Source organism: Clinocottus analis, unplaced genomic scaffold (assembly GCF_023055335.1).
Source record: "Clinocottus analis isolate CAN_PGR_092001 unplaced genomic scaffold, fCliAna1.0.p SCAF_28, whole genome shotgun sequence".
NCBI lineage: Eukaryota > Metazoa > Chordata > Actinopteri > Perciformes > Cottidae > Clinocottus > Clinocottus analis.
In genome coordinates this window covers 2,866,161-2,889,145 of record NW_027176020.1, presented here as the reverse complement: position 1 = coordinate 2,889,145, position 22,985 = coordinate 2,866,161, and the positions used below count along the sequence as shown (strand labels likewise).

At 46.9% G+C, this 22,985-nt stretch overlaps 4 protein-coding genes across 5 annotated transcripts in view; 3 read left to right on the top strand and 1 right to left on the bottom strand.

The window, feature by feature from the left end:
* Nucleotides 1-3,725: 3,725 nt before the first annotated feature.
* On the top strand, nucleotides 3,726-8,999 carry echdc2 (enoyl CoA hydratase domain containing 2). Its single transcript, XM_068592858.1, has 11 exons — nucleotides 3,726-4,014; nucleotides 5,075-5,142; nucleotides 5,265-5,352; nucleotides 5,446-5,532; nucleotides 5,621-5,713; nucleotides 6,643-6,699; nucleotides 6,823-6,885; nucleotides 7,017-7,141; nucleotides 7,836-7,886; nucleotides 7,976-8,023; nucleotides 8,461-8,999. The coding sequence occupies exons 1-11, from the start codon at nucleotides 3,777-3,779 to the stop codon at nucleotides 8,536-8,538; spliced, it is 996 nt and encodes a 331-aa protein (XP_068448959.1). The 5' UTR covers nucleotides 3,726-3,776; the 3' UTR covers nucleotides 8,539-8,999.
* On the bottom strand, nucleotides 8,996-16,390 carry zyg11 (zyg-11 family member, cell cycle regulator). The gene is made up of 18 exons (XM_068592857.1): nucleotides 15,928-16,390; nucleotides 15,654-15,819; nucleotides 14,898-15,109; nucleotides 14,490-14,807; nucleotides 14,260-14,373; nucleotides 14,061-14,177; nucleotides 13,821-13,961; nucleotides 13,063-13,239; nucleotides 12,579-12,643; nucleotides 12,339-12,438; nucleotides 12,185-12,235; nucleotides 11,930-12,091; nucleotides 11,778-11,825; nucleotides 11,483-11,680; nucleotides 11,329-11,381; nucleotides 10,748-10,845; nucleotides 10,448-10,646; nucleotides 8,996-10,367 (listed from the first exon to the last, which is right to left on the bottom strand). Exons 1-18 carry the CDS (start codon nucleotides 15,949-15,951, stop codon nucleotides 10,361-10,363), a joined length of 2,250 nt encoding a protein of 749 aa, XP_068448958.1. The 5' UTR covers nucleotides 15,952-16,390; the 3' UTR covers nucleotides 8,996-10,360.
* On the top strand, nucleotides 16,061-19,008 carry coa7 (cytochrome c oxidase assembly factor 7). Its single transcript, XM_068592859.1, has 3 exons — nucleotides 16,061-16,858; nucleotides 17,349-17,489; nucleotides 17,883-19,008. Exons 1-3 carry the CDS (start codon nucleotides 16,753-16,755, stop codon nucleotides 18,326-18,328), a joined length of 693 nt encoding a protein of 230 aa, XP_068448960.1. The 5' UTR covers nucleotides 16,061-16,752; the 3' UTR covers nucleotides 18,329-19,008.
* An 850-nt stretch (nucleotides 19,009-19,858) lies between these two features.
* The window catches only part of ralgps2 (Ral GEF with PH domain and SH3 binding motif 2), a 65,634-nt gene continuing 62,507 nt past the window's right edge, over nucleotides 19,859-22,985 (top strand). Inside the window, exon 1 of one of the 2 annotated variants that reach the window (XM_068592845.1) lies at nucleotides 19,859-20,031. The gene's annotated coding sequence lies outside the window, so the exon portion shown is untranslated. Of the gene's footprint in view, nucleotides 20,032-20,464; nucleotides 20,538-22,985 lie in introns of those variants that run through there. The other variant, XM_068592846.1, reaches the window with a different exon arrangement.

The window sequence follows — 22,985 nt, the reverse complement described above, 5'->3', positions numbered from 1 at the left end:
ATGCCCCGAGCACGGCGCTGTCTCGCTCATGACAGACAGCTCCGGTAACAGGACGCCACTCACTCCCTCTGACTCATGCCTCGGCCCTCGTGGCCCCGTCACCGGGCCCCGACTCGGCCCCCCCGGCTCCGCCGAGGCTGCTGTCGTGCCGCAGTCATACAAGCCATTTGTTGGAAAAGGATATTGGGGAGAAGGGGGGAGGCGGAGGGGGAGGGGTGACTTTTGGACTTCAGTAGTCTGACACTGACACTGAGAGCTGGTGATGAAAGGAAACCGCTGTGAAAATGACATAACGACGGGACGACGCGGACCAGCAACCCGCCCTCTGGTACGAGGCTGACCCCTGCAGGATAGGAGGGGGACTGCGGCGTGGTCGGCATCGGCTTGAGGCCCAGTGTCCCCATGAAGCCTTAAATCCACCTGGCTGCTGAGGTTTGAAATGATAGAAATATAAACGAGACGGCACTTTTTTTGTTTTGTTTTGCATTTTGCATTTAACTCCTTGACTTCCTCAGTAGATGGCACTTAATTATCGAATATTTTTCCTTTTTTAGGGAGGTCAAAAACATGTATGGAAGCCCATTTCCGCCACACACAAAAAAAAGAAGTCATAATTATGACTTTTCTTTAGTTTTTTTGGTCATAATTATGACTTTTTTTGTTATTTGTTATAATTATGACTTTTTGTTTTTGTTTTTTTGTCATAATTATGACTTTTTTTGTTTTTTTTGTCACAATTATGATTTTTTTTGTGGCGTGAATGGGCTTCCATAAAAATATCTTCAATGAGCGAAATGAAAAGAAACGGTTCCTGACTCTGCCTCCATGTGTTTTAATGGTTTTACATCTTTAATGTTAATGTATTCTGTGCAAATTTGGGACGCGGGGCTGAACACATGTGCCTCTGGGCCTCCCCCCTCCCGTGTTTTTTTTTGACGTCACAAAGCTATGAATTGTGGGTAATTGCCTCGGGCAAAGTCTGCAGGAAAATGCAGATTTAGAGGGAAAGTGTGCATGCAGCGCGACGGCGGATGGACTTTTCCCCCGGAAACGTGGCTCAAAGTCTGCGAGCGTGGACGCGGAGATTGGGCCTAAATGTACCGTGTCATATGAGGTTGGAGGGTGTGTGTGTGTGTGTGTGTGTGTGTGTGTGTGTGTGTGTGTGTGTGTGAGTGAAGTGAATCTGTCCTGTCGCAGGAAGAAGTCAAAAGTGCAAACTCACCGAAAAAAAAACAAAAAAACACACCCGCCCTTCTCCTTTGTTGTGATGATTAATGGCGACCGCGCTGCGTCTTGTGGGGACGGACCGTTCGTCACGCGTCATCGGGCTCGGCGTCCGTCGCTCAGACGTCACCCGCCATCTCCATCTCCATCTCCAGGCACGTGCACGTGAGAGGAGGTGCACGTGAGAGGAGGAGGAGGACGAACACACACGCCAGTCAGACATCACACCCCCAGCAGCCCCGTCGGCCTCCAAGGCCGAAAAAACCTCAGGTGACATTTCCCTTCACTGCAACAGAATCCTGCAGACTTAAAAACCAGAGTGATCTCTCTTTACCTCTCGGATGACCTCGCCGCGTCACTCGCTGGCTCTTTATTTCCAGTTTTTTTTTTAATCCAGTCTCAAAGAAACTCTACGTGAGCATAAATACGTGGGATTGTGCGTGTTTCCTACTCGGGTTCGTGGTTTTGGTTTCCAGCTCCTCTCCACCTCTCGACCTCTGACCTCGACACGCTGGGCCGCCTACGCACGGCTCTCGGGATGAGTTTACATCTCAGTTACAAATATATGTGATTCACCGGCACGCCAATGTCAATTGGGGAAGAATAAACAAAACCGGACGGCAACAGCATGAGTTTGCTGTCGCGGAAAGGAAGGGAAGTCATCCTGATGGATATGAAACCAATCTGATGCGACTGCTCAAATAACTTTGTGATATTTCACAAATGATCCGTAACAATGGCGATGTTTCGATCACAAAACGCCGGATATGCACGCACACACGCACACACACACACACACAGCTCAGACCGTTGTTTCATCAGAGCCACGGTCTGACTGTGTAGTTGTGTAACCTGTAATGACCCGCTCAATAATGCATGGCCCGACTAGACACGGGCAGCGGGATGGAAAAAACCTCGCCTCAACTTTGTCTGGCCACAGACTGGACAGTCCAGAGAGAGTGTGTGTGTGTGTGTGTGTGTGTGTGTGTGTGTGTGGACAGAGAGGAAGTGAAAACAAACTTTCAGAATTACAGGCATTTTCACTTTGAGTCCTGCCGAGTGAAAAAGTGACGATATATTCTGATAATTTATCATTCTGAAACTGTTTTCTTTCAGTTTCAGAATGATAGAAATTATCAGAATATATATTTACGTTTGAGCTCTCTGCATGGATTGATTATTTAAAAGGCCTTGCTTGTAAAGAAAAGTAATAAACCAGAGCACAGATGATCAGTTATTAGTTTTCTAAGACATTTACATGTTTACTCTTTAGTTGACTTGACAAAAAAAACATGACATTTTTGGATTAACTGGTATTTTTCCAACTTGTAAAGATGAATAAATCAATGAGTCTAATCCATGAGCACACGTGAGCGTGAGGCAATCAACACGGCTTGGCAACCCGTCGGTGCGGTTGAAGTCTGAATCAAACGTAAAAGAAGAACAACACAATCTTCAGCCCTGATGTGAACGACCTGAGCTCAGGGAGCGACGGCCCGACGCACAATGTGATCACACGGCTCCCCGCGGGACAATAAAGTGTTCTGTGTGTTATCTTATGGAGGAGCAGTGGACCCGAGGGGCGAGGCGGCCTCTCCTACTGCATGCAACTCAGCCAGAGACTCAACATGACTAACACATATTGTAGAGACGCTAAAAAGACACAAAACAGCTGCAAAGTGAGACAAAAAAAACAGAAAAAGAACGACAACAATGTGACACAAACAAAGGACTACGAATAGACAAAAAGCTACAAAGAGACCAAGACAACTTTGAGATGCAAAGCAGCTGCTGTGAGACACAAAGAGACTCACAACAACTACGGAAAGAGACAACACAACAAAAAAGGTGGACAAAAAAGGTGGACAAAAAATTACGACAAAGGGACAAAAACAACTGCAAAGAGACCAAGGCAACTTAAAGGTCCAAAGAGACACAAAGAGGCAACACAACAAAAAATAGACACAAAAAAGACCAACAGGAGATCAACTTGGAGATGCAAAACAGCTACAAAAAGATACAAAAAGACTCACAACAACCACAAAGAGACTCTAAACAACTATGAAAAGAAGCAATACAACCAAAGAGAAAAACAATTATAAAAAGACTCGCAACAACCACAAAGAGATACAAAACAGCTGCAAATAGACACAAAGAGACTCACAACAACTATAACAAAAGTCAAAACAATCACACACAAAACAAACAACTACCAAGAGACAAAACAACTAAAAGATGCAAAACAGCTGCAATGAGGTGAACAAAATAAGCACAAAGAGACTCACAACAACTATAAAAAGATTCAAAACAACCACAAAAGATACAACACAACTACAAGGAGGCATACAAAAGAGAGGCTAAACCACTAGTGTGTGTAATTGCTTATATTATATACGCAGCAGGGTTGGGGGGCCCCTTTGCGTGTCTGTGCCCGGGGCCCGTGACGTCATGCGGCCCTGGCTCTCCGTTGCACAGCTTCTGAAAGTCCCTCCTCTCTCAGGAAGAAAACGCAAACTTCTTCCTGCTGCCGGACGACCTTCCTTCAGCGCAACATGGCAGCCCTCCTCCTCCCCCGCAGCCTGGCGGCTCTGCGGTGCTCGTCGAGGCCGCGGACGGGAGCGATCCCGCGGGCAGCGCGCGGCCGGACGCTCGCGCTGGCGGCCCGCAGCGCAGCGCCGCCGCTGGCCGCAGACGGCCGCCCTCTGACGGCGTGCAGCCGGCGCGGGAAGCACGCGAGGGCGGCCGAGCCGGCGGAGGTGGACGTGAAGCGGCTGCAGGGGGAAGACGATGGTAGGAGGGAAGCAAACACTGTCAGTTCAAATGTGCACAGTCCCGCTTTGACGGGAGGGGATGCGACCCAACAGCGTGTGTTCACGCAGTCCTGCACAGATGTGTGAGGCTAACAGGTGGCATCCCCACAAGTGCTGAGTGTTTATGGTACATTATTTCAATGGGAAGTTGTTTAATTTGAGTCAACACGATTATACAGATTGTTCCCTGGACCACGTGTCGGAAACCTACATCCTTATTGGTTCAGTCTGAGCTGAAAAAAACATCACAAATTAATCATTAAACACAGATAAGATAAGGAAATGAATGCAAAATTATCTCAAATATGAGTTACGGAGTTAGTTTATTGATTCAACCTATAAACCATTGTCATAGTTAGTTGTTGTCTTTCCTAGAAATACAACATACTTATATTTATTTAATCACACTATAAAACCAGGAGGATGTAACTTTTATGATTGTGCAATACTGCTGTCATATTTTCATGCAGTAATCTTACTGTATTTTGGGCCTTATTTTGTTTACCTTTTAAGTTTATTGTAATTTTGTGTGTTATAACCCATCAAAACAAGCTTTTCTTTGTACAGAGTAACTCTGTTGTCTGTGCATATAACAATACAAATATCTTAATATTTGTATTACAATCTTAATTATCAAAATAATTGACTATTCATAAAACTATGAATCCATGAACAGACATTATTAAGTTTAATTATTGAATCTTCTTTGTCAAAAAACATCCTTCTTTTCCTTAAATTATTACTCTAATTATCTTTCAGACGTAAATGTTTAGGAGATGCAGCGGTGGTGCAGTTCCGCGCCCTGTGGCCGAAAAGAGTATTACATCAATAAACACTAAACGCAAAAATAAAATAATAAAATCACCTGCCAAAAGATGCCAGAGGGGGGAGAAGAAGAATAAGTTATCCTAAAAAAATGATCTCTCTCACTCTCTCTGAACTTAAATACGTTTCATTATTTATTTCTTTTCTCATTGACCTCTCCGGGCTTCCGTAGTTAAACAGTCAACAGATTGATCGTCAGTCTCTCTCCTCCTCAGGCATCGTGGAGGTGTTGATGTGCCGACCCAAGGCGAGAAACGCTCTGGGCTACGTGTTCGTGTCACAGGTGAGCCCTCACACACACACACACACACACACACACACACACACACACACACACACACACACACACACACACACACGGACACACACACACACTGAGCCACCGTGTCCCGTGTGTGTGTGCAGATGAAGAACCTGGTGTCGGCTCTGTCCAGCGACTCGGTCGCCAAGGTGGTCGTCTTCCGGAGTTTGGTGCCGGGTGTTTTCTGCGCAGGTGAGTTTATTTTTTATTCATTTTTATTTTTTTCATCTGAATCTTCCGGGACTGAAGTTCAGAGTTCAGACGACGCCGTTCTGCCTCTCACAGGCGCCGACCTGAAAGAAAGGGCCGGGATGAACAGCGCCGAGGCCGACCTGTTCGTTCACGGCCTGCGGACCCTCATGACTCAGATAGGTGAGAGAGAGACGGCGCGTGTGTGTGTGTGTGTGTGTGTGTGTGTGTGTGTGTGTGTCAGTGAACCCTCCTCTGTCCTTCGTCACAGCATCGCTGCCCATGCCGACCATCGCGGCGATGGACGGCGCCGCCCTGGGAGGCGGGCTGGAGTTGGCCATGGCCTGTGACCTCCGCACCGCCGGTGAGTGACCTCTGACCCGGACGAGTCGCTAACCGCGACTCTAAGCGTGTGTGAAAAGGAGGGGAGGGCGTGGCGTTCTCTCCTCTCAGCTGTCACCGGTCCGGTCGCATCGGATCGGATCAGACGCCCAGCGGGTCGGCGGGCGATAGCCGACGCCCCTTAGCCGCCCCCTGCTGCGGATTAACAGGCCTCAGAGTGTTAATCTGATGGATTGGACATTTCGTCGACACTGTAAAACTCTTTTTATTGTTGCGTTAGCTTCATAAGGGCGGGAAAAATGTTCTTATTTGTTAGTTATTAGCAGAGATGCTCCGATAGCTGATGACAAAGATCCAATCTGATATCGATATCTTAACATATAACAACTCAGGAAATGTATATCTATGTGTAATATCAGAGATTGTCGTAATCTCCTTTTGCTCGAACTCGCGCTTCGTCTCGAGGAAACCGAGCACAAACTGACGCACGAGACACACGGAGAACATTCAGGAACAGTTCCACTCGAGCGCGATGAAGCATCTCGCGTGAAGAAACTAAAGGTTCAAATCCCCGGATGTCGAGGGTTCAGCTTTTTGAGCTGCTGGAACAAAAGAGACCCACAGCGGTCGAGCTATGAAAAAAAAACAACCAAAAAAACCCGTCTGCTGTTGTTCCTGTTTTAATGATCCGCCGCTGAGCTCGGGGGACTAATGATCGGCGCCCGAGGCCGCACACGTCTGCCCAGATGTTCACCGCGCGGCCGCCATTGGTTAAATCGGTCGTGGCGGCTCTGTGATTGGTCCCCGAGAGCCAGACGAGCTCGGTTAGCGGGCGTTGGCGTCAGAGGCATCAGTCAGACTCTACACACACACGTACACACACCTTAATGGCACCCAGACCTTCAACTGTCCTCTACATGCATGTGTGTGTCTGTGTGTGTGTGTTTTCAGCGTACACCGCACAGATGGGTCTGATTGAGGCGACACGGGGGCTGCTCCCGGGGGCGGGTAAGACCACGAGAGGTCACACACACACACACACAATCTAATAAATGACCTTGCAAAGCGTTTAGGTGCAGGTGTGTACAGAGAGAGAGAAGCTGACGTGTCGTCGTTTTCTCTGTCCTGCAGGGGGCAGTCAGCGGCTGCCGAGGACGGTCGGCATCGCTCTGGCCAAGGAGCTCATCTTCACAGGTGGAGGGACGGAAACGAAGGATGCTCAGCGATGAGCTTCGTATCACACATTTAAAACCCCTCTCTCGCTCTCGCTCTCGCTCTCGCTCTCTCTCTCTCTCTCTCTCTCTCTCTCTCTCTCTCTCTCTCAGGTAAGCGGTTGGGCGGGCAGGCGGCTCTGGACATCGGGCTCGTGAACAGAGCGGTGGAACAGAACCAGAGCGGAGACGCCGCGCACAGAGAGGCGCTCAGCCTGGCCAGAGAGATACTGCCGCAGGTCAGAGAGCCAAACACACTTCTTCTTCTTCTTCTTCTTCTTCCTCTCCTTCTTCTTCTCTCCATTTCCTTGTGTTTCTCTCCCCCCTCCCTCTCCTCTCTCTCTCCAGGCCTCTGTCGCTCCATATTTCTTTCACTCCAGCTCAGATGCCCTCAGTCGGCGGGGCCAGAGTGGCAGTCAAGTGGAGAAATGGACCGCAAATAGCACCACACGCACACACACACACGTGCACACACACACACACACACACACACACGATTGACAGGCGTTTGCACTGTATGAAAGCGAGGGAGCACGGAGGAGATAATGAGCTGCTTGAGCCCGAGGATTTCTCTCTGAGTGTCTGTGTTGCTTGCGGAGAAAAAGTCAGTTAATTTTTTAAAATTCTTTCAAATTTTTTTTAACGAGGTTTTGGAGTCCCAAGCGTTGGATTTCAAGTGTTATTTAAAGTTACTACAGGGAACTTTTACCTGGTATTGAACCCTAATTTAGTAGTGAAAGTGCCACTTTAGGACCTACATAAGCGAACGAGGTCGTCGGCCTTTGCAGAGTCACAGAATATAAATTACAATACACAATAAGCTTTATTGTTGTTTTGGTCTTTCCTCTCCTTTTTGGTGCTGCACGTATGTAACTGTCATGACTTTAACAGTCTGCACATCAGCCTCTGACTCTTTCATCCCGTTGCCTGCAGGCTCCTGTGGCTGTGCGGCTGGCAAAAGAGGCGATGAACAGAGGCATGGAGGTACAACGAGACGCATAGAAGTATTATTATTATATATATGAGATGTTTTTATACATCGGTGATGGCAGTGACTGACATGTCTCTTCCAGATCGACCTGACTTCAGCCATGGCGATAGAGAGGATGTGTTACACCCGGGTAAGACGCTCCTTATCGCACGCTTGATGCTTTAAATGTCGTGTGAAGTGACTTTGAGGACTAAGAAAAGCACAATATGAATTAAATGCATCATTATTGTCATACTCAGCTTTAATAATGGCCATGTAAATTTGACGCTGGTTTCACTTCGCTCTTTGTACTTATACACATACAATAAGCAAGTTAATATAAAAAAAAAGACATTAAAGAAAACAGTAGTCCAGATAGTGGAGGCGTCTGATTAACTGTTGAGCAACCAGTGGGAAGAAGATGTTCATTTTTATTCTTAATGCTTTGAAAAACATTTTGTGTGACGGTCCTTATGATGCGTTAGCATTTAGATTTCCCGCTCTAAAAGCCGCGGTGAGGTTTAGTTGTGACGCTCTGACATCAGTGAAACCCTGCGGTCGCGTCACCTGACCTCCTTCTGCCTCCAGGTGCTCAACACGCGGGACAGGACGGAGGGCATGGCCGCCTTCCTGGAGAAGAGAGCGCCGCGCTTCACCGGCGAGTGAACTCTGAACTCCTGAACTGTTGACTTCTCTGTCGCACATTAAACTTCACGTTCGATAGACTGTTAACTGCCATTGATTCGGGTTGTGTGACGTTCAGGAGCCGACGGACATCTTTATGGAGACGCTGGTGGAAAACAAAAGAAGTCATATCCTCTCTGAATCTAACAAGTGACGACTCGGTATCTCGAAAATAATGAGAAGTCTAAAGCGTTTAGAAAGTTCCTCATTATTTTTTGTCAAAATATTGAAAGTTTCAAACTATTTTGAGGGATCATTATTTTAGCAATGTCATTATTTTGTGATAGATTCTCATTTTCTTATTTCATTACAATCCTTAGAAATCTTCTTCCATAGATTCAAATTAAACAAAATGATGAGAAAATAAACGTTAACACCTTTTTTAACTTTACGCCATCTTTTGTAATAAAAAAAGACGAAACACAACCAGCGTCCTCTCCTGTTCATGGGAATGTACATTCTTTATTTCCAAATGTGAAAACGTGACTCCCAGCAGCAGCAAAACATGGCACGGTCAACACGGATACACACACACACACACACATCTCGTTTAAACTCTTTTGGGAAAAGAAAACAAACAAACCTGATGTTCAGAAGCTCGACTCATAAAACGCAGGTTCAGCTGCTCGTTTTGGTTGAAGCTGATGAGATCAGCTCATGCAAATAACTATTGATCCACAGGGAACGATAAGGCCATGATTCAGCGAGTGTGTGAGAGCTGATGTAGCGTACCATCGAGTAGCCCAGTGTCTCCACGTCCCATTAAAGCATGAGTCATATGGTGAGTGAACCAGCAGAGGAAGTGAAGCTTCACTTCAGAACTGGGACAAACAACAACAACTCACTCGTGGACACTTCACTTCTCTGTGTACTTTACTCTTAAATCATAATCATCAGATGAAACAAACGGCCAAACACACATTGTAATATTTTCCATGCGACCAATAATGAACAACCCGACGTCCCGGTTATACATACTTTGATTTGTTTTTTTAAGACGCAGCTACTCTTACAGACGTACATACACACATGCGCTCACACTGAAGCTCTGTCTGGCGTCACAAGCACAGCGAACAAACCCGATATATTTATATACACACACACACGTGATTTTCCCAACGAGCAAACACAGCTGTGACTCCGTAACACGCGTGTAAATCCCACAATCATGATTGGCGTTTGCGTCCAGAGGCGACGCTTCAGCGGCTCGGACGCGAGGGATCGAATCCTTTCAACTCGACTCCGGATCTTCTGAGCGCTAAACGTTTAAGGACGAAAATAAATAGACTGGATCTCCTCGGGGGAAGATGTCTGTAATTTAACATTTTGGAACATTTGAACCCGGTGAACTGCGCCCACGGCGAGTGTCCCGTCGCGTCAAATCAAAAAAAAGTTTGGCGTTAGCTGGTAAACAACTCCAGAAAAAAAGAAGATGAAATTAAGAAAGAGGGATTGAGAGACCCGGAGGCGCAAGGGTCAGTGAAGGCGACGCCGCCGCGAGCAAACGGGCGTGCGGTGCTAGCGTTAGCGCGCTCGAGCTCAAAGCAGCCGGCGTGCGCGCGACCGACGAGGGCGTTGAGAAAAACCCTCACGCTGAGATCAGGACGCGAGCGCCGATTCGTTCTCTTTTCCTTTGGTAATACAATCCTAACTCGACAACCGGTTCTCATCATTTAAATAATTTTGTACTTTAAATTACAAGAAAACAAAACGCAAAGAAAATAAATAAAGTTAGTGTTTGTGCGTGTGTCTTTGTCGTCTAGTGTCTCCTTGATGAAGTCTCCTCTGTGGCGGCCGAGGAGCCTCATTTTCTGAAAGAGAGAAATGATAAATTAAAGATCTGCGTCCACTGTCGCACGCGTGACGGCTGCTCGGAGCGCGAGCCTTTTACCTCTGGGAGTTGGCGTTGTTGGCGTTGGCGGCGTTGGTGGCGTTGGCGGGCTGGCCGGTGCGGGCTCTGTGGCGCTGCAGGCTCTCCAGGATGCTCGTGGCCAGCAGCTTGACGTCTTTGTGGGTCTGCGGGTCGGTGTGAACGAGCTCCAGCTGCTGCAGGCCGCCCTCCTCCAGCAGCATGCTGCAGTAGCGAGCGGCTGCGGAAACACGAAAAGCGACACGTCCGTCAAGCGGACGCCGGACGGCGGCGAGTCACGAGTCAAACCGTGAGTTCAGTGTCGGCGTGCGTCCGTCTCACCGTTCTTGCTGCAGACGTGCTGCATGGCCCAGGCCGCCCACAGCTGCACGCCGGGCGTGTGGAAGCACTCCAGCAGGGGGAAGAAGGGGTTAAATGACCTACAAGGGTGAGAGAATGAAAGGACATGTTTAGTATCTAGTCCGTCACCTCTTGACTGTGTATCTCTGGCTTTCACAGAAAAGTGTGTCGCTCATTTAAAATAGATGTTTGAAAATGAACTCACAGGTAATTAATTCTGACTCATAACGTGTGTAATATATTGATTTAATTGTTTTTCTGCTTTATTATGAGCCTCTTATTGTCCTTTAGACTTTTAGAGGAGCTAATTGTGTACTGACGGCAGGGATCAGGGTCTAAATTAAAGTCCCAGGAACATTTTACCCCTAAGAGAAAGCCCTCGTTTCATTCATAAAACAAGTTGTGTGTCTCTCTTTGTTTTGATAACATTAAAAGGGAAGTTTGTTGTCGCTTTCTGACTTTTTTAAGTCGCTTTTTAAGTGAGTGATTGAGTGGTAAAAGAGTGAGAAAGTGATCTAAATGAGATGCGTTTACGTCACTGCAGAGAAAACCCGGCGCCTCACCTGTAGGCCACCATCTCACACTCGGGCGCGGGCCACTTCATGATGACGTCATGCTGGAGAGACACACACACACACACACACACACGATGCAGAAAACTCAAACGAACGTTCAAAAACAACGCTAACAGTTGCAACCGTTTGTAAAGTTCCCCACCAGCTGCTCCAGCAGCGAGGACCGGAGCTCTCGGCTGAGCGTCCAGGCGTCCGCCCCGCGTGACGTCAGGTGGGCGAGGATGCCCGCGGCGAAGTAGCTGACCTCCACCTCCGAGCTGTGCAGCAGGTGGCTGATGTGGTCCAGGAAGCCCTGCACCATCAGCTCCACGTGCAGCTCCCCGACCTCGGCGATGTTGTTCTGCGAAAGGGCAACGATGACGCGCTAACACCGCTAATTTATTCCGTTTCTATATATATATTTTAAAAAAAGGGCATAGAGCGAGCGGCGGACTCACCAGCAGGCCGAGAACCTTCTGCTGGATGGAGGACTCGATGGGGAAGGACTGCAGAGAGGGAACAAAACAACAGCGAGTCAGCCGGAGCTACACATGCTTCTTCAGAGCAACAGGCGATGATGAACTGGCGTGCTACTCTTCTTTCTGTGTACCTCCAGAACTTTGATGAACAGGTCCAGGCCCTGGTTCTCGATAAAATGGCGGCAGGTCGTCGGCGACTCGTCGGTGAGGTTCCACAGGGCGCTGAGCGTGAACTTGAGGGTGGCGTCCACGACGCCCTGAGTGGCCTTCTGGCGCACGATGTGGAGCAGTTGCTGCAGTGTGTAGACGGAGGGGAAGGGAGCGTATTAGCAATGGGAATAATAATACTTTATTACATTATTAGAGCTGAAAACAGAGAGGCGTACCTTCACGATGAACAGCTCTGCTCCCAGCTGAGCCGTCTGCTCCGTGGACAGCTGGGGGAAAGCAAACGTCTCAGCGTTGAGGAAGAAAACCAGACGGGGATGCACGAGTCACCGCAGCACGTGATGTGATATAAATACACGCAACGACATTTACCTTGGCAGCCAGGATGGAAATGATGGCCACGGCCATCCTCTGCATGTTCTGGTCCTCGTGGTTGCAGAGCCATTGCATCACCAGTTTGGCGGCTTCGAACCTGCCACACGGGGGAGAGGAGGGAGATGTTTCTATCTATAGCAGACCTTTGTGTTATGTACAAGGCTGTGTCGACCTTTTACACATGTAGTCTTTGTTAACCACACGATGCTATAAAATGATCATTTTAAAAGAAGTCACCTGTTGAATGGAACCTCCTGCAGAATGCGATCGCTGCACAGAGACAGCAGGCAGTTCTTCTGCAGCTGCAGACGGAGCAAACAAAACAGGCGTCAGACCAAAACCCCGCATGACATCCGACATCAATCAGGGTTCGTACACATTTTGATTTCCATTTTTATTAATGTGCGTTGTCCCCTCATCAAATGAACATTAAGAGCTTCAATGCATGTTCAGGGGCGGTCGAGTAGATACTCGAGAAATTGCGTTCCTGACTTTTTGTAGCTCAACCGAGACCGTTTTCTACAGTTATCTGTGCTCGTCCATTACTGATGGAGACTGGTGACAAGCTGTACAAAAGATACTCGATTTGTTTCATCCGTGAGGATTAACTCGTCGATGGAAAACTGCATGCGGTGTGACAGCCAGATGAATGCATTCATCGTTGTTTTGACCAACCGGTTTAACATTTTTCCCTTTTTTCTGACTGCGACTGACACGCTACCTGCTGGTGGTTGGGGAACGTCCTCATGGCCTCCAGCAGCAGCTGAGTGACGGTGCTCAGCAGTCGCACCGGCATCCCCGCTGCCAGGTCCTGCTTCGTCAGGTTGAACACGCAGGCGCTCGCCGCCAGCTGGACGTTCAGAGTGGCGGGGTGATTCTTCATACCCAGAACTACCAGCTAGGAGAAAGTACACAAATATATTGCGTTAAATGGACGGATGAGGAAGTCGAAATGTGCCGGAAAGTGAGTGTGGGAGCGTTGGGGGAATTTGACGTGATACTCTTTGGAAGGAAATAGACATTAAACGTATTGCTTGAATTGCTTGAAGCTACGACGAGGAACCTTCCCTTTGCGTTGCTTTTGTGTGTATTTATTCAACAAAATCTTGGGAAAAAATGTATATCTGCAAAAAAAAAGAAGACATTTTCAAAAGATATTTTAAACTTAACTATGAACATCCAGCATATGAGCCAGATTTCCCAAAAATGCCTCTTGGAGCGGTCAATAAGACACCTTTTTGGAAAGATTAGGACCTAAAGAATCAGAATCTGCAATAAAAATCACAATATAACAAAGTGTTGGTCTGTTAGAAGGAGTTTTAGTCAAAAAACTGTGTCGTTTGGTTAAAAAATGGAAAAAAAAAATATTTTATGCCAAAAGATTGTCTGAATGAGGCATGCTGGGACTTCAAATGGGCCTGGAGGATTTTTGAACGGTTTCCAAAAGGTTCATTTCCAAGTATGGCGACGTGGTTTGACCTTGAGGATGTCGGGCCTGGGTTTCTCCATGACGTGGGTCAGGCTGAACAGATGAAACAGGGCTTCTCTCACGAAGCCTTCCCTCTCGCTGTAGCGACGCAGGGCCTCGCAGATCTGGGTCTCGTAGGCTTCTCCCGTTACCTGTTGACACGCAAACAGGAAAAAACACAGGTTTCCTGTAGCGAACCTGCATTCCCAATGCGTAATGCTGCGACGACAACGTAAAACACCCACGCCTACCTTCAGGGTCCCTTCTCCTGAGAAGTAGTCGGAAAATCCAGCATCTGTGGCCAGAAGTCCCACGAAGGTCATCCCCGGTCTCTCCTCGACAAACGCTTTGACCGCCGCGTCTGTGACCTGCGATGTCCACACGCATTTAAGCCTGCATGCTTTTGAAACTGAAATGCGCAGAAAACAAATGTCGCACACACACACACACCTGTTTCCTCCCAGACACATCCAGGGAGACGAGAGCGGGCAGGATCCCCGGCTGTCCGAGCAGCTGCCGAGCCACGTCAGAGGTGAACTGCTTATCGTCGCTGATGTCCAGGTGCTGCACGAGCGGCGTACGTGAAGAAGAAAAACCACAGAGAAAAGCGTTCTTCTCGGCGTTAAATCCAAACAAAAGACAGACGTGCAAGTGCGGCTCCTTCCTCCCCTCCCACTAACCTGCAGAACATCCAACTGGCCAATGACTCCCAGCAGCTGCGCGGTGCTCATCTCCAGCCGCTTCAGCTGGTGCAGAGTCAGCGAGCGCAGCCGCTCCTTCAGGCCCAGCAGCGGGCTCAGGTTGGTGACCGAGGTGTTGGAGAGGTCCAGGCTCTCCAGCCGAGGCAGCGAGCACACGTCGACTAGCCCGGAGTCGTAGAAGTCGACGTTGGCCAGCGAGAGGGAGCGGAGGCCCCGCAGGGAGCTGAAGCCGTGCTGGATGGGCTCCTCCAGAGAGGACATGGAGAGACCCGTCAGGACGAGTCGCTGGAGGGACTCCTGCAAGAGGAGGGTGGGAAAAAAAGCTAAACAACTTTCAATTACTTTTAATATCGTTAGGTGGTGCCTTTGGACAGACTCTCGCTTTACCTGACAGTATTTATTAGTGGTCAGCCCCTCGAGGATATCCGGGATGGTGAGGTCTGCGTTGACCCTGGCGGCGTCCAGCTCCAGCAGCCTGTGGGAGCAGAGGGCTTTCTGGAAGGCCTCCGCGGAGATGCGCGCCGTGCGGACGCAGGCCCGTCTCAGCCGCAGGTATTCGCAGTTACGAAACACGCCCACGGTGCTGTCGTTCAACAGGCCTGCAGAGGGGGAAACAAGTCGTGGAAGTCAGGGATATACTGGAGTGGGGGTCAAGTAAGAGGGGAAGAAGGTGCTCGACCAAGTTTTTGCAAAAAACATGAACAGACGGGGAAAGTGTAGGAGTTTGGATCCGGAAGATAGCAGTAATGCAAGCTGCCGTTAAAAACCACAGAAGAAGAAAATCCTCTAGTAATCCTTCAGTGGGGAAAAACAAGATTACAGCAGCATTGCTCACAAGTATATGAAGATAAAAATCAAGTAATATAAAGAAGACGAAGAAGAAGAAGAGTCATGTTATAGTTTCTGGGTTCGTGCAGGGCTGCCTGTTTACTAATAGCTGGGATTTAGTTGAGGTGACAACATACCATCAGATTAAGTGATTTATCTTTATTTTGGGGGGTTAAACAAGAAGCTTTTGAAAGTATGCAAGTATGCAAGTGTAAGTAACGAGATGCCTGCAGTTCTTCCGGATTCAACAGGTGATTTTGATGAAAAACAACTAAACGTGAACCTCGTCTTCAGAACGTAAAGGCCCAGGCTTACCTTCAGTGGCCATCTTGGCCAGCAGCTGGTCCGCCAGCTCCTGCGGGAAGAGCACAGCCTCCCTGAAGCGCAGGGAGCCGTCGGGGCGCTTCACGCAGAAACACTCCAGGTTCTGGCTCACGTGGGTCAGACACAGGTCCGCCAGAGCCGGCGGGGACGCCTCGTCCTGTGGAAAACAAGCACAAAAAGGGGTTGCATTCAATGTCCTTTTTTTTTTTTTTTTTACATTTAAATTATATATATATATTGTTTATAATTAAAGAGCACAACTGACCGTGTTTAGGAAACTACAGGCCATGGTTTATGAGATATCTCGGCTTTGCACTACGGCAAAAAAATATAGAATAAAAGTGATTTTTTATTCGCCGTTTCCGTTGGTTCGGACGTTTCTAAGAGACGGTAACCAGCGCGAGACGACGAGCACCGACCCGGACCGGGACCGGCGACACCAGCTAGCTAACTAGCTCACTTGTTGTCGCCTCCGTTGAGGAAAATCGCTCTCCGAGCAAACGTGTCGAAAGCCGTCTGCTGTGGCGGAATTCATCTTTTTTTTTTTTTTTTTTGGATATATATATATCTATATATATCGACTATAATCACAGTTGCGACCGCATCTCTGTATAACGCAAGCAGGAAGGAGAGATATGTGTGTGTTTCCCTCCACGGCCGGCAGTTAGCTAGTTTCTATTTTTGACAAGACAGACAGTAAACAAAAGGTCACAACCGTCACAACACTGGAAGTGCATAAGCGAAAGAAGGGGGCGGGACTACGGAAGCCTCGTAAGGATCATTAAAAACCCGGAAGTGATCATCAGCAGGACACACGCCGACACACGCGTTGTTATTCTCTTGTATGCATAGGAAACTATTTTATAAGTAACTACGGTGTACTTTTGCAACAGCTCTGCGGTTATCGGTAATAATCTATTTTTTTCTTCATTTTTATTGTTATTTTAAGAAAACGATTTTGTAACAGCGCTCGTGAACCATTCACCAAGGTCACAAGTATCGGTGGATGTAGGGGGGAGCTAAGCCTTCAGCACATGCGGTTAGAAGCAGGCTTAAAGAAAAAAGAAGAAGCCACACAAGTGCAGGAAACATGGCTGGACTAATAAACTTTAAAGACGAGAAGGAAGTAAAGGAGTTTCTGCATAATTTGGAAGTGGAGTACAGCTTCCAGTGCCACAAAGAAAACGATCCCGAAGGTAACTCATGCACAGACTGATGCATTGGACACAAGCTAGACATGATCATTTTAATACATGTGCACACAAAGTATAATATAAATGTACACCTAACCAAACCTAGAACAAGACAGCACAGACACATTACAGAACACAAATGAATCAATTAGTTTTTATGGATTTCATTTACACAAGTCTAATGAAGTACATTGTATACCTTCTTGTGTACATTAGTACCTTGTGAAAGGAAAATAAAATCAGTGTCATAGACAGCATTGTCAAGATCATCAAGATCACGAAGGAAGGATTGCCAAACACTATACAAGAGGTTTATTATTGCCCTCCTAATGCCAGCAGATAAAAATAACTGCTCTGTAGGTATCGGAGAAATCACTAGATATTTTCTCATCAGATTCAAAGGCTCATCTGTTTTAGTTCTGATAGAAATGTAATGTGAATGTTTGACGTGTGACATCTGCCTCATCTGCTCTCCTCTATTTGTGGCTCTCAGGGTGCCAAAGGCTCGCGGACTACTATGATGGGGTGAAGAAAAACTACGAGTCTGCAGCACAGGTGCTCAAACACAACTGTGAGACGAATGGACACGCAGAGAGCTGCTACAAACTGGGGGCGTACCACATCACCGGCAAAGGTAGAACGGCTGCACGGCTCACTGCTTTCCTCATCACATCCTCTTCAATGTTTGCGGTTCCGTTGTGTATATAAATGGGACTAATAGTATGACATTAAGTATTGAAGCATACAGTGAACTCTTGATTTATAGATATATTAAAGGTACCGGTTTCATTGCAAGATAAAGTTTACCAAGCAAATATACATGAAAACAAAGTAAAATCTAATGCTTTCTTGGAGTTTAAATTTTTCAACAGTATATATTATGGGATAGTAAATGGACCACCTTCTGCATAAAAAGTAGTTTTAGTTTGTTTAAATAATTAGCTGGTTAATTTGATTGTCACTTGATGTCTTTTATTTCTGTGTCTGATTTGTATTCAAGTGATAGATTTTAAGTTCTTCCCACCAGGTGGCGTGCCGGAGTGCCTAAAAACAGCCTACTCCTGCTTCATGCGCTCCTGCCACGGCAACGCGAAGAAGTCCAGAGACGCGTGCCACAACGTCGGCCTGTTGGCCCACGACGGGCGCGTCAGCGAGGGAGAACCCGATCTCGCGGTCGCCAGGGAGTACTACGAGAAGGCTTGCGCCGCCGGCTTCGCTCCCTCCTGCTTCAACCTCAGCGCCCTGTTCATCCAGGGCAACGCCAAGGGGTTGGCGCCCGACATGGTTCAGGCCCTGAAGTACGCCAACAGGGCCTGTGACCTGGGACACGTGTGGGGCTGCGCCAACGGGAGTCGCATGTACAAACTCGGAGAAGGCACGGAGAAGGACGAAAAGAAGGCCGAGGAGCTGAAGAATCGAGCCAAGGAGCTGCACGGTTTGGAGAAGGAGAGGCAGATTAAGTTCGGGGAGTGATTGTGACACTTGACTAAATCAGCGGTGATTCTGTGTACCGTGCGCTGTTCAGTCAGGTTGTGTGTGCAAACTTAACTTGTTCAGAGATGCACATGTAGGAGATATGTTGTTTGAAAAAAAAAATACGATTAAATGGATGTTTGCCTCCGTTGCAGTGCGTCCACAGTCACATTCAGGGACTAGTATTGACTATATTTATATTGGTAGATTTCAGCCAAAATGTAAAAAGTAAATGTAAAAAGATAAATAAATGATTCTGGGTTCATGTACAGTACAATATTAGATATAATGCCCTTTAAGGTCTATTATTTGTGATATGAACTTATAGGTTTAGAACTGTGTACTGTCATCACATTGTTGTGTGCATCAGCCTTCATACAGTACTTTGTATCCATAACCTCTGTGTATGTTATTACTATAGTATGCTGCAGAATTTAATTTACCTTAATTGGAACAAAGATTGTGGAGTAACGGGATACTTGAGCAGACGGTAGTGAACCAAATGTAATTCAAACGAGTAAATATAGTTTTGTTATTGGAATTGTTAATAACTCGGGAGGAAGTACTCCTAATATACAGTCCCAAAATACTCTATTATAACCACAAGGTACTTATAAAGTATTAAAAATTGGAGTAGTCATAATGCAGAGTGGCTCTTTTCACAGTTATATATTCATTTAAAATATATGTTTTTATCACTAGCAAATACATATAAGAGAATTTTAAGGCAGTTTAATATACTTTGTGTACTACTACTGGGTTTGATTAGTACTGCGGGAGAGTAAAAAGTATGAGATTTACCCCGAAGATGTAAGGGAGAAGAAGTAGAAAGTAGCACAAAGTTGAAATACTCTAGTGTAGAAGTAAAAAAATGTTAGTACAAATACATATAAAAGCTTTTCTATGTTGTAGTTTGTCAATGTGGAGCCAGTTTAATATACTTTATGTACCACGACTGGGTAGATTAGCATAGTACTGTGTCAATTCTCAGAAGAATACATGTTTTTTTATTGAAAAAAGTAACAAGAAAAGAAATAACACATTAGTTAACATTTTATTTGACACAATACAAGTATAAAATAAATATAATACAGGGTTCACCCTGAAGATGTAGTGGAGAAGAAGTAAAGAAGTAAAAAATGGACACTCATAAATAAAAATGTAAAAAAGTGGTTAGTTCGACACAACTGCGGTTGGACCACAAGAGGGAGTCAGAAGCAAAGACAAACTTTGCGCTTTTCAAAATCTCACAGGGTGCTTTATGCTGAGGTCCCTTCAAAGGGCACGAGGTTCCTACCCCCTACTTCCTACCCCCCTAACTTATCATATTTTAACCGCCACTTGTATTAACAGGCTGCTGAATGATGTAGAAACTGACACACAAAATAGACACAACAAATGTATATATGTCTATAAGGGAACTAACTACAAAATAACCCGGCGTGTTGAGGACTTGATGGGCGGGCCGCGGTCCAATTTTGCTCCCTATAGCTCCTCCCCTCAGCCGCACGTCTCCTCTCCTCGGCCCTCATTCAAAACAGAACACAGCTGTTGCGAGGAGGCGCATCGTCGAGTCCTGAACGTGAGCCTCTCCAAAAAAAACTGAAAAAGAAAGCCCTGTTCGCTGTCTCCCGTTGGCCTCCTCGGATGTACCCGCCGCTGGAATACCAGACGAAGACGGAGGAAACACGGAGAACTTAACGGTGAGTTTTAAGAACAAGTGTGAAGTTTGTTATCGTTTTGCGACATCTTTCAGACCCCCCACTCCTTCTCTCCTAAACCACCAACGGTCGAGGTAGCTAGCTAACGGTTAAGCCTCGCGAGCGGTTTTCGGATGTGTTTGTTTTTACACTCGGGATGCTCCGTTATCAAAGTAGATCGGCATCCATCAAGAGGCGGGAACAAAAAACCGATATGACTGACTTGTCCTGTTCTTTAAAAAAAAAATGTAATGCAGACCATGTGTAGCTGTTTGCATTGGTTTATTTTCGCCATTATTGTATGCTTTTTTTGTTTTCTCCTCCACCCACGTGAAGGCGCGGGTCGCCCCCACCCACGCACCGAGAGAGAGAGAGTAGTTTTGACACGATGGCGATAATAAATCATGCGCTCCCTCGCCAAAGCTAAGTTAGCCCAACGGAATTTTAAGCTAGCGAGGAGGCTCCGCAACATGCCAATAATATGGACACCCTTTTGAGAAAAGAGTCGCGTGAGTTTGCAATTTGTGAATCCTCCTCTTACTTTTGTTTCACTTTAGTCGGCAGCACAGTTTGTGTTTTTAAGGAGACGAGCGGGGGGGTACTTGCCCCGTTTGTGCTGTTAGCCCCAAACAGCCACAACATACCGACTGCATGCGCTCTGCGAGGGAGCGACTCGAGCGAGGGAGGGGGCTCATTGGAGGTGAACCCCCCCTGCACGGTCGCTCCTGTCGGGGGAGAGAGCTTTGGGTGTGGCGTGGGCTCACCCACGAACAATACCGCTCACAGCTGCAGCCTGGTCTCATCTCAGTTAGAGGCAGAGCACGAGTCGTGACGATATTTTTTATTTTTTTTAGTCCAAGAAAGTTCCATGTTCAGTTTAAGAGATGTTTAAAAACATAAAATTATTGTATATCAAATAAAAATCAACAACACCTGGCGAGCACAAGTGTCTGATCACCGTCTGCCGCCCTTTTTTAATTTTTTTTTAACAACATTTGTTGAGCAATAATATCAGTTATAATGCACTGATGGTGATCAATTAAAACAATTGTTGACAGACCCACCCATTTATTGATCTCCAACGTTTGTGTTGTATCACAGCCGAGATGTGGACCATTTAATGTCAAATGAGTCGGTGATAACAGACACCATGTTCTTTGTGAGGTCATGAATATCCACAGATATGTACATATGTCCACACACTTGAGTGGGCCTGCTCTATTAGCTGTCAAGCAGAATTACATTTAAGATGGAATTACGCCCTTTTCACTATTAGGCCTCCTCCTTAAACAAAGCCCTCCTTCTCTCCCCTGCTCAAACCTAATCTAACACACTCTTTGTCACCGTCCTGTATGTTACGTTGCCGTTGCCCGCTCCCAAGGAATGTTCCATATCGATATTTGCGACGGCTGTGTGGCGCTGCTGTTCTCAACACTTAACATATGACCCCTGAGGTCACTCCAGACTCATGACCGGCAGCGTGCCTTCTTTGTTTTTGTACAGTGCTGCGTGTCGCGCTATGCAATAAGGACTGGAACAATCTCATTTGGGTCCTCGGCAGTGAAACGGATGCGGCCGCCATCCGTTCATTTAGATACGCTGATAACTGCAGTCGTGCTGGTTCTAAAAGCATCGTGTGATTGAGTGGTCGGATAAAACTCAAGTCGAGGGAGACGAAATTCAATGATTTCCAAATTGCGGGCCCTCCGTGTGTCAGAGAAGGAATTTGCTTGGATTCCCATTTTGGTTTCCACTTCTTCTGATTCAGGCTCCACCCGGGAGAGAGCTGCACACTGAAAGTTTGGCCTACAGGACAGTGGGTTCACATCTGAAATGTTTTCCTCTAGGAAGTCTTAGCACTCTGGCTTTGGTTTTAATCCAATACAGTACGGTTGAATCAGTACTTTATCCAGTGTGGAGATTTACGCACTCGGTCTTAAGCGATACAAGTCCCCGTCCCGTCTGGACGTCTATTTGCAAATGCTGCTTTTGGAATGATCACTGTGTGCTTTAGGGTTTGTCCTGCTCCTCGTCTCTCTTCTCGACTGTAGACAAAAAGCGTCACGTTGCATATGTGTTGCTCGCCAACAGAAACAACGTGCGCGCCCTGGAGGATGTGCAGAAGCACCTCCTTTTGGTTGGAGCGCCGTTCTCATTTTTCAATTGCACCACGTCGAGTACAGCGCATGTTTATCTACGGCTAAACGATCTGTCTGTTGAAAGGATGTAAGCCGACGGATTCGGGAGAAAGCCACTGTGAGGATAATGCAGGTAGATGTCTGTAGAATCCCCTCAACGTCACTGGCAGCTACTTTTTTTTTTTTTTTTTTTTTGTTGCCAGGTACCGCCTCCACCTTTCTTAGCTGAGCTAATCCCAGAGATGCCTCGTGTACGGCCTCATCCATCTGTTCTGCACCGTGGTCCGGCTGCTCTGTCGAAGGCCTGCAAATGTGATTAGTTGGAGATTAAATCTATGTTAAATCTGTGTGTGTGTCAGAGAAAGGAAACTCCCCTCTCTGATTCAGATCCATGTGTTTACAAGAGAAAGGGATAAAACACCAAAGGGCTTTTTTTTGCGTCATCGAGTTCAATCCCTCGTCTTTCTCAGGTTATGTTTTATCTCTCTCTGCTCTGCATTGCTTCATGTTCCCTCCACAGTTTATGTGAAATGCTCCCAGATGCATCATGGGCGCGTACGTGCGACGCAATGCATGAAGCTTTCCTTTCGGCTTCCCTTCCGAGTGAACGAGCAGTCGTCCTGTTAGCTCCCCCCCCTCTCCCCTCCCTCCCGCTCCCCTCGGAGCGCTATACATATTCTAGAGGCGTTTTGGGTCCGCGTCAAGCCCTTTTTTTTTTTTGTTGTTTCCCCCTCCTTCTCTTTGTGTGACCTCCAACCGGTGCTCGGTGTTGCTCAGTTGCCAGGGTAACTTAATGTCTGGCACATCCATTCAGCACAG

Coding starts and splice junctions, on each gene's coding strand:
- echdc2 (XM_068592858.1), top strand. CDS start 3,777: ATGGCAGCCCTCCTCCTCCCCCGCAGCCTGGCGGCTCTGCGGTGCTCG. Junction 5,533..5,620: donor GACCCTCATGACTCAGATAG/GTGAGAGAGAGA, acceptor CCTTCGTCACAG/CATCGCTGCCCATGCCGACC. Junction 6,886..7,016: donor CAAGGAGCTCATCTTCACAG/GTGGAGGGACGG, acceptor TCTCTCTCTCAG/GTAAGCGGTTGGGCGGGCAG.
- zyg11 (XM_068592857.1), bottom strand. CDS start 15,951: ATGGCCTGTAGTTTCCTAAACACG. Junction 13,962..14,060: donor CAGGAGAAGGGACCCTGAAG/GTAGGCGTGGGT, acceptor GCGTGTCAACAG/GTAACGGGAGAAGCCTACGA. Junction 12,236..12,338: donor TTTCCATCCTGGCTGCCAAG/GTAAATGTCGTT, acceptor GCTTTCCCCCAG/CTGTCCACGGAGCAGACGGC.
- coa7 (XM_068592859.1), top strand. CDS start 16,753: ATGGCTGGACTAATAAACTTTAAAGACGAGAAGGAAGTAAAGGAGTTT. Junction 16,859..17,348: donor CAAAGAAAACGATCCCGAAG/GTAACTCATGCA, acceptor TGTGGCTCTCAG/GGTGCCAAAGGCTCGCGGAC. Junction 17,490..17,882: donor GTACCACATCACCGGCAAAG/GTAGAACGGCTG, acceptor TCTTCCCACCAG/GTGGCGTGCCGGAGTGCCTA.